Source organism: Macrobrachium nipponense, chromosome 6, assembly GCF_015104395.2.
Source record: "Macrobrachium nipponense isolate FS-2020 chromosome 6, ASM1510439v2, whole genome shotgun sequence".
In the NCBI taxonomy this organism is placed as follows: domain Eukaryota; kingdom Metazoa; phylum Arthropoda; class Malacostraca; order Decapoda; family Palaemonidae; genus Macrobrachium; species Macrobrachium nipponense.
In genome coordinates this window covers 30,337,479-30,347,999 of record NC_061108.1, presented here as the reverse complement: position 1 = coordinate 30,347,999, position 10,521 = coordinate 30,337,479, and the positions used below count along the sequence as shown (strand labels likewise).

At 44.3% G+C, this 10,521-nt stretch overlaps 1 protein-coding gene across 1 annotated transcript in view; it reads right to left on the bottom strand.

Moving 5' to 3' along the window:
* Positions 1–9,893, bottom strand: part of LOC135216476 (uncharacterized) — a 55,788-nt gene extending 45,895 nt beyond the window's left edge. The window contains exons 1-3 of the mRNA XM_064251845.1: positions 9,718–9,893; positions 9,044–9,132; positions 4,443–4,547 (exon numbers count right to left, since the gene is read on the bottom strand). Coding sequence (XP_064107915.1) covers positions 4,443–4,547; positions 9,044–9,132; positions 9,718–9,893 — 370 coding nt within the window. The remainder of the gene's footprint in view (positions 1–4,442; positions 4,548–9,043; positions 9,133–9,717) is intronic.
* Between the last annotated feature and the right edge of the window lie 628 nt (positions 9,894–10,521).

The window sequence follows — 10,521 nt, the reverse complement described above, 5'->3', positions numbered from 1 at the left end:
CATTGAATATCACGGATATCTTCATGCGGTCCTCTCCTAGACATTAACCAGGGAAACAACCGACTGGGCTAGCTGATCCAGTTTTCGCTGCGTGTGGATCCACCCTTCGAAAAAGTACTTTAACACGTCCTGACACTGGAGATGGGCACCAGTCACGAGTCATTGGTGGTGAGAGCAACAGCTCGAGACCTCTACTATCCGTTCGAAGTATTTTCTCCAAAGTTAGAAATTAAGGTCATATTTTAAGATTAAACGTAGGTTAATGAAAATCTAGCCATGTGCAGTGCAAACATACCTCCATGATGCTCTCAAAATTTTTACTTATGACACCAACAATTTAGAAGATTGAAGCCATCTCAATGTTTGCCGAGTCACTTGTGTCAATAAACTTTCCATTCCATGAGCTAAATCCGCACACTACTCGTACCCATAGATGCTGGAGCACTTTCTTCACAACAATCATCAACCGGGCGGATCCAAGGAAACTAAGATTTATTGGTAGAAGAAGAAGAAGCGTGCACTAGATAATTGTTTAAATAAATAGTTAAACAGCAGTATATGGTCATGAATTGCATAAATTTTTTACATATTCATGATTATTAATTCGAAAATATTTGTTGTTGAAAAAGTAAAGATTCCTGACTCAAATAATCATCAGTTTTGCTGTGAACAGTACCTACGGCGCTGTTCATGCTTTTCTATTGTTTATCAGTGTTGCCAATAGGTATTTGTTTACCCTCCCAACTGGGTATAAGACTTACACAAAACCAGGGAAATAAGTGAAATTAGCGTATCTATTTGTAGTATATAGACATATTAGAGCAATTTTATCATTATTGCATTACTTTGACAACTAGAATTCATGGAAATAGTTTGTAAATGCATCGGAGTATGTGTGAAGCTCCATTAAATTGGCAACGATGACATTTTGCCGTCGTCTGCTTGTATCTATTTTAGATATATCTAATTTTCGGGGGTTAATTTGGTTGCAAAAAAGGGATAATAGACATGAATTAAATAAACATTTTGAAGTAACAAAGTAAAGTTAAACTAAATAATGAGTAAAGTAAACAATTAAGGGAATAAAGCTTTGCACCTCATAAACCTTGTAGTCGTGTGCTGCACGCAACTGTGTTTGTGGAGTGAGCCCTTAGGAACCAGGAACCACAACGTAGTTCAAGTGCAATTTGGAGTGAATTAAGACCAAAACATATATAATTACAATCAAATAAGCACTGTGGAGTTTCAGTTGTGATGGCAGTAAGGATAAAACCACCGATTACAAGGTAAAAATGAATTTCAGTTCAAACCATGACCCCGGGAATAAGAAGTTTCATACTTTCACTAATATAGGCAACAAAATGTTGTTTTATTGTGCTGATTACAACTGCAGTCTTGAGTAAGATCAATAAACGTTACATATATACGCTAACATTGTTCAAATGAGTGCTGGGAAGGCTGGGAAAGATGTTGGATCCTTGGCGATTACGAATGGCACCTCAGTCAGTGGACGCCATATTGGATTTCAAAACTGCCTTGAAAACATATTTTCATACAATCAACTTACCTGTCAGATATATACATAGCTAAGACTCCGTCGTCCCCGACAGAAATTCAAATTTCGCGCCACTCGCTACAGGTAGGTCAGGTGATCTACCGGCCTGCCCTGGGTGGTCAGGACTAGGAACCATCCCGTTTTCTATCATATTTTCTCTGTCGCCGGTGGTATCAAACATTGTTGTTATTACCTCCTGACTTGGATTCATTTTTCAACACTTTGATCAGCGTTTTTTCGACTTTTGGTGACGTATTTGGATCGTGTTTTGGCATTCGCTACTGTGGACTGTTTTTGGAATAACTCTTTTGGATTTTTCTCAGTATGTCTGATTCTAATGTGAGTGTGAGAATGTGTGTGAATGTAGGCTGCAGGGTGAGGATACCGAAAGCTTCGGTTGATCCTCACACTGTATGCCGTAAATGTAGGGGGGTGCAGTGTTCTGCTATTAACACTTGTAAGGAATGCGAGAGTTTGAATGCAGAAGAATGGAAGACTTTGACTTCTTATTTGAAGAAGTTAGAGAGGGATAGAGTTAGAAGGCTGAAAGGTGTGAATTCAAGGCCTATTGAGCCTTTCAATAATAATTCTAACCCTACTACTGTAGATTCTCCCTATAAATCTCATTCTCAGATGTCTTTTCGGATTCGGCATCGGAAATCGCCAATCTGAAAGCGACGATTCGAGACATGAAGTCCAAGATGGCGGACTCGAAAGGTAAGGCTAGTGATAGTGAATTTTAGTGAAGTGAGCCCTATTAGTGTTGTGGAGGGGGCGTTTGATCGTCCCTGCGGCGCTCCCAGGCCTAGACCTCTTCCAAGCTCACATGCCCATAGGAGAATAAGGAAAGTCGAAAGCCTTAAGGAGGTCGGAGGGAATCCCCAAACGGTCAGACGTCCCTTCAGCTAGCTTTGCTTCATGGCAGCCAGCTCAAGGGCGCTATAGAAAAAGCGTTCCTTCGCGAGTGTTTCTCGTCCTCTCCCTCTCCCTCACCTAAACGAGGGTGGAAGGAGTCGAACTTATCGAGACCGCTGAAGCGTCATATGAAGCAAGACATTGATTCTAGCCCGGAGCGCTTCTCGGATGACGCCCCGTCGGCTATTAAGAAGGCGAAGGGGGCGTCAACGTCACCTGACGCTTACGAGAAGTACCCATCATGCTTCTTCCCCGAGTGATGACGAAAGGCGTCAGGCACTAGACGTAGGAGAAGCGTTCAAGGAAGATCATTATGGCGGTGCAGGAACAACTGTCTCTCTTGTGGGAGTTTTAGCGCCCCGTCGGAAGGACGTGACGCTTCCTATTAAGAAGTCTCGTCCTCTCCGCACCTGCTCGGAAGTCGTCTTGTAGAAGTGAAGCGTCAAATCAAGAGGAGCTTAGACGTGACGCTCCGTCCAAGATTGTGACGCCGAGTAGGAAGCCCTTAGAAAGCAAACGAAGCGTCTTCCAAACGCGAAGCGTCATCTAAACGTCAACAAGAGACGTCATACATGACGCTCGGAGAGCGGGAAGCGTCATACATGACGTCTTCTAAAGCGCGAGAGAAGCCGCAGGTTGTGACGCCTTCCAAGTCGATCAGAACGGGAAAAAGGAAAGACTTTCATTCCCTTAGCCCCTCTCCGATCAGGAGTTTGTCTCCCCCAGAAGAGGAAAGTTCTGAAAGGAGAACAGAAACTCAGGATTATCACGAGTTCGAACGAAACTCGGATGATGACGATCTTGGAAGAGAGGGCTTGTCCAACTATAAGGTGTTGACTACCCTGCTTCTGGAGGAATACGGAGACGAGTTGACTCCGGCTGCTCCTCCTTCTCCGCGCTCGCTCTTTTCGAGTGCGAAGGTGAAGAAGACTTCGTCTTTTCTGAAGATGAAGCCCACCATCTCGATGAAGCGGGCTTTACACGCCTTAGACGCCTGGATGAAGTCGAAGAAAGACTTAACCAGGACAGTATTTTGCATGCCTCCAGCAAGGTTAGCTGGGAAAAGAGGCATATGGTACAAGACGGGGTGGATATGGGTATCGCTCTCCCTTCTACTACAGAGGCAGACTTTTCGACGTTAGTTGACGCTTCAAGGCGTCCTAGTCTTAATTCTGCCCGCATTACTTGGAGTATTTCGGAACTAGATCATCTCCTCAAGGGACTTTTCCATGTATTGGAAGTCTTCAACTTCTTGGATTGGTCCCTTGGGGTGATGTCCAAGAAAGCTCACGATTCGCAGGGAATCGAACCTGAAGCCTGTTATGCATTTTGTCGTGCATCGACAAAGCAGTACAAGATGGATCTTTGGAAGTCTCTGCATTATTTGGAGCAGGTCTTTTGAAGAAAAGGACAGTGTAGGGCGCCTTCTTAACAAAGGCAGTCTCGCATGCGCAGAGGGCAGCTCTACTATATGCACCTCTTTCGAACTATTTGTTCCCTTCTAAGTTAGTGAAGGACGTGGGCTCACTCTTTAACTGAGAAGGCGACGCAGGATCTTCTGACGCAGTCAGCTAGGAAGAAGAAACCTGAAACTTGCTTTAGTATCGGACAAGAAAGGACCTAGCACTTCTACGCAGCCCTTTCGAGGTGGTCCGATCTCCAGACCTCCCGCAAGAAGGAAGGCTCCAGAGAAGAGAGGTAGGTCCGCCTTTCGTCCCTTTAAAAAAGGGAAAATGAAACATTTCTCCTCCAAGCACCAGTAGGTGCCAGGCTCCTGCGACACTCCCAAGCCTAGACCTCTTCCAAGCTCACGAACACAGAGGAGAAGGAAAGTCGAAAGCCTTAAGGAGGTTGTGGGGAATCCCCAACAGTCAGACGTTCCTTAAGCTAGCTCTGCTTCGTTGCAGGCGGCTCAAGGGCACTATAGAAAGCGTCCTTCGCGAGTGTTTCTCGTCCTCTCCCTCTCCCTCACCTAAACGAGGGTGGAGGGAATCGAACTTGTCGAAACCGCTGAAGCGCCATATGACGCCTGACAGGGATTCTAGTCCGGAGAGTTTCTCAGATGACTCTCCGTCTTCTAGCAAGAAAGCGCGAAGGGGGCGTCAGCGTCACCTGAAGTGTACGCGGAAGTACCCTTTCCTTTTTTTTTCCCCACCGAGTGATGACGAAAGACGTCATGCACTGGGACGTGGGAGAAGCGTCAAGAGATCATTTTATAGCAGTTCAAGAGCAACTGTCATCTCGAACGCAACGTCGGAAGGAACGTGTCGCTTCCAATTAAGAAGTCTCGTCCTCTCTTACCTGTTCAACGACAAGCGTCATACAGACGGAAACGGCTAAAACGTCTTACAGAAGCGTCTAGTGCGAGAGAGAGAACAGGTGCTTACGAGAGTTTCGTAACGCCCAGAGAGAAGTAAGACGTCTTTTAGAAGCGAAGCGTCATTGGAAACGGAGCATAGACATGACGCTCCGTCCAATATTATGACGCCAAGGAGGACGCCTTGGAGAGCTGAGCATCTTCCAAGCGCGAAGCGTCATCGAGACGTCAGCAAAAGACGTCATCCATGACGCTTGGCAAACGGGAAGCGTCATGTAAGCATGAAGAGTCTTCTAAAATTCTAGAGAAGCCGAAGCTTATGACGCCTTCCAAGAATATTAGAGCGGGAAAGAGGAAGGATTATCATTCCCTTAGCCCCTCTCCTGTTAGGAGTTTGTTTCCGCAAGAAGAAGAATGTTCGGAAAGGAGAGCGGAGACGCTTTTAGATCCCGAGTTAGAGGAAAACTCGGATAACGAATATAGTGGAGAGAAGGTTTGTCTAACTAGAGGGATTGACTAACCTTCTTCTTGAGGAGTACGGGGACGGAGTTGACGCCCAACACCACCCCTCTTGCCTACATTCGGAAACAGGGAGGGACGCACTCCTCGTTCCTTTACGAGCTCACGAGAGACCTATTACTTTGGAACGTATCACAGTAACATCTCCCTGATGACAAGGTTCTTACAGGGAGAAAGGAATGTGAGGGCGGACAGGCTCAGCAGGAGGAACCATGTCCTTCATACAGAATGGACTTTACACGAGGAAGTGTGTCTCGATCTCTGTCTCTGTGGGGAACTCCTCAGGTGGAGTTCTTCGCAACATTTATTTCAAAAAAGCTCACAGTGTTTTGCTCGGTCGTGGAAGATCCCAGAGCACTTATGGTAGATGCCTTCCTGCTAAATTGGTCTCGAGAGACGTTTATGCTTCTCCCCCATTCAAAAATCCGTGGGTAGTAATGAAAAGTTTGTGGCGTCAAAGGAGACGAGGATGACGTTAATAGCCACCTTTTGGCCGGCCCAGGAATGGTTCAAGGAGGTGGTAGAGTGAAGCGTAGACTTTCCAAGATCCCTACCCGGAAGGACGGATCTTCTCATACAACCATCAAACCTCTCCGCTCTCGCTCTGACTGCCTTTCGACTATCGAAAGACTTGTCAGAGCGAGAGGCTTTTCTCGCGAAGTAGCAAGCGCGATCGCGAGAGAACGCAGAACCTCCACTACGAAAGTATACCAGTCGAAGTGGAAGGTATTTAGAAGGAGGTGTAGATCCAAGAAGTTGTCCTCCTCCACTACCTCTATAGCGGAAATTTGCGGATTTCCGGCTATTCCTGAGAGGAAAATCTCATCTAGCCGTATCCACAATAGAGGGATATAGAAGTATGCTCTCGGCTGTATTCAGGAACAGAGGATTAGATGCGGGCAGATAATGAAGATCTCACGATCTCATAAGGTCTTTTGAGACTTCAAAGTATAAGGAACCAGTACCTCCGAACTGGAACCTAGACGTAGTTCTAAAGTATCTGTCATCGGAAAGATTCGAACCTCCTCATCGGGCATCGTTTAGAGACATTACCCGAAAATGCCTATTCCTATTATCTTTAGCTACGGCAAAGAGAATTAGGGAATTGCATGCTCTGCAGGATGAAGTAGCATTCAAGGGAGACTCAGCGATTTGCTCGTTTCAGACCCTGTTTTAGCGGAAAACGAGAATCCTACGAATCCCTGGCCTAAGTCATTCGAAGTCAAAGGCATGTCAAGTCTCGTAGGCAGAGAAACAGAGAGGTCTCTCTGCCCTGTTAGAGCTCTGAAGTTCTACCTTCAGAGAAAGCATCGAATGGGAGGCTCTAGACAAGGTCTTTGGTGCGCGGTAAAAGACCCCACAAGACTGATGTCCAAGAATGCGCTGGCATTCGTTGTAAGAAACGTCATTACAGACACTCATAAGGCCTGTCCTGACGAACAGTTACAACTGTTTGAGAATAGAAGCTCATGAAGTTAGAGCTATAGCGACGTCTCTCTTGTTTCATAAGAATATGTCGTTAAAAACATAATAGATTCGACATTTTGGAGATGCAACTCAGTATTTGCATCTCATTACTTGAAAGACGTGCTCCTGTGACATATGAGAAGTGTTTTTCTCTAGGTCCTTTCGTGTCAGCGGATACGATTCTGGGTACGGGAGCAGACAACCAATCCTTAATGTTTATACTTTTCTTCTTTTTGGATATGGTCGAGTCTCTTCTAACAATAGAGGACTTAGGCTAGCACGGGCGGCCGTCTATGTTGTTCAGTAAAATTCTTGTCATATCCAATTAGTTGAGTATAATTTTTGAAAATTATGTATGTGTGCGTAGTGATTTTGAGTTACGATTGTTGTGACGAGTTCGGGGATAACTCTTAACAATCTGTAGTTCTAACGTATGGTTAGGATCAGGTGGTCGGGATTGGTTGTGTGCTCCTTCATAAGGTGTATTGTCATATAAGTGGATCAGCACCCATTGACAAAGTCCTTTTAGGCTCTGCCGAGTAAGTGGGTAAGACCCCATCGGCAGACCCACAAGAACTCTTGGCCATAGATCATATATCTCGCTAAAGTTTCTTGAGGTGATGCAGACTACTGGGCAAACACCCACGAAGTCTACCACCTATCAGGTAGGAACCAAGGTTTTATTTATACCTACAACATATGTTGTTTACCTGTCTATTCCATATAGAAGCTGTCTCTTACCCTCCACCGAAGGGTGCCAATCAGCTATGTATATCTATGACAGGTAAGTTGATTGGTATGAAAATGATATTGTTATGTTACAATAAAGTTTCATACATACTTACCTGGCAGATATATACAATTAAAGGCCCACCCAGCCTCCCGCAGGAGACAGGTGGAAGAGAGAAAATATGATAGAAAACGGGGATGGTTCCTAGTCCTGCCACCCAGGCAGCCGGTAGATCACCTGACCTACCTGTAGCGAGTGGCGCGAAATTTGAATTTCTGTCGGGGACGACGGAGTCTTAGCTATGTATATATCTGCCAGGTAAGTATGTATGAAACGTTTAATTGTAACATAACAATATCATTTTACGAAGAGCTCGCATGTTTATTTTAGTTCCTATGGTGCTTTCATATATCAAATTATGTTGACAAAACTTCAATCTTTTGAATGGTTTGCTTAAAGATGTAATTGTATTCTTGTTTCACCAATTAAATATTGAGTGAATAAGGCTGATCCACGTGATGACGATAGATCCACAGCTGTGTTTCCCCCTATTATCATTTTCACCATAAAGGATAGTACTCTAAATTCATACTGCTTTATAGCTAGCTGCTTTAAACGTAAACTTGACCAACTAGCTAGTCTACCAGGGGTGATCATCAAATGACCAATGGTAGCCTACCATAGCCTAACCTTAGCTTAGCAAAGGTAGCCTAACTTGGCGTAACCTTCAGGAATGCTGATTTTTCCATAGATATAGAGGCAGAGATTGGACAGCCTATTATAGTCAAACAATTTGTGACATGCACTGCCTGGTACCATTTCTGTGTTGATGATTATGTAAACAATGACACAATGTAGTGTGAAACTCTGTAGAAATATGTTTTCTCAGCTGTCTGTCAAGACTGCTGTATAGTTTATGCACTCTTTTTAAAATACAATATGTACTGTATGCAGAAATAAAAATATTTAATTTTGCTGGTATATTTTTTTCACAGTTAAGCCAAAAGTTTTGCAGATATGGTTATGTTACAACATATTATGATCATGCTGCATTGACAGCCAATTTTCTCAGCAGTCTTTTAAAGATTGGTGAATGATCTTTGCAGCATTTATCAAGGACAATGTGTACTATATGTAGAAATAAAAATATTAATTCTGTATGCTGTAGTCTTTATACACTTGAGCAAGAAAGTTGACCAATTTGCTAACGTTATGGGTGCCTTTCTTTTCCTCCATAAATTTACAGTTTTACTCTCAAGAGGCAGAACTAATTATTATCATCCTTAATTCATGGGTCAAACTGACAGGCAGTAAATTTGACAACAGTTTTGCTAAAATAGTTATCCCAAAGCTGTCATCCCATATAAGCTTCATCCATAGATGTATAGTATTATTAATGGCGTGGGTTTAATAACATGATACCTAACAGTCAATATTCAATAGTTTGTAGTCATTTTATAGGCTTTTAAAATTTACTGTGCCTGATATGTTAAAAGAGATGCAATTAATTTTGTAGTTTGCAGGGCTGTATATATCTTGCCATTGGCAGTACTGATGTGTATGCACAGTGCCTCAGTGGCGTGATCAGTATGGTCTTGACCTGCCACCTTGGTGGCCGTGAGTTCGATTCTTGGGCATTCCACTGAGGGGTTAGAGATGTGTATTTCTGGTGATAGAAGTTCACTCTCGATGTGGTTCGGAAGTCATGTAAAGCCATGGGTCCCGTTGCTGAGTAACCACTGTTTCCATGCAATGTAAAAACACCATACAAACAAACAAGATGTGTATGCCAGCTAGCCCCTTTTGGTGACCTCTTGCCAGGAGTCTGAGTTGAGTGGGGCCACCAGGGTGGGTTGTGTGATTGGCTGCAATTTCGTATGTCCGCCATCATGTGGGCTTTTAGGAATTATGCTCCTAAAAGTGTTATTGTTACGTCTGCTAAGATGAACATCCAGTTGTACTGCTTCCCACCAAACTACAAATTCATGGTTCGCTCCCTGTATATTTTCAGCTGGCAGTGGACACCTGCAGAGTGCTGGGGGTTGGACTGAGGCATTCGTGCAGGTTGGCTGAACGAATTGCATGCGCAGTATTTGATTTTTCTTGGGTTATGAAAAAATGTTTTTTTTTTTTTTTTCTGTACTTGGAAGAAAGACAGTGGAAAGCAGGCACGATTTCTCTGTTTTGGGTTTGTACTTGGGTTTGTTTTTCTACCTGAAGCTCTGGTAGCGGTGTATGGGGGTGGTGGGGCCCTCTGAAGCACAGTCCGTGTGTGTGTCGGTCTGCTGAGGTTGTGGGGCAGCCGCTGCCAAGGGTGGTTGTGTAGTCTCAGTCGACTTGCGGTCCAGGTGGACATTGTCAACCATCTTCAGGAACTCATTGAGGCCCATGTTGGATTTGTTTGGTGGTGTAATTTAGTGAGCATGACACCTCCTACAAGGTCCAGCGCAGTATCTGGGTGGCCATCTGTGGTGGGGATCGTACCTAGCTGCCGCTACTTGTGGATGTGCGACAGCTGTTGGTCTCCTGTTCCTGTCTGCACGTTGTCTAAGAACTTAGCTTTTAGGGTAGGTGGCATGTTGAAGGACGACCTTAGTTGGTCCTTCAGCACTTAGTAGGTGGTGGTGGTCTTTTGGTCGGCAAACCATTCCACAATTTGTTCATAGACATCTTCAGGCAGGATCTCGAGGACATTATCAGCTTTGTGGGATGTGGTGATCTTAAACCTGCAACAGTCTCCACTCTGAAGAACTAGGCCTCTGAGTTGTGGGTTGTGAAGGGTTGCAGGCAGATGTTTGCTCCTGCTGTGGCTTTGTTGTTAGACAAGTTAGTGCTGGCAGTATCGGTCATCTTCGGGATCACCAGTATAACTAGATGGCGAGTAAGAGTCAGTCAAGGTGTATTTAGATTTATTGACACAAAATCTTGGACAGGTCAAGAAGTCATGCAAGCGTAAAAATATCATTTTGATATTAAGGAAAACAGAGACATATCTGTATATGGCCAGATGTGTTTTCT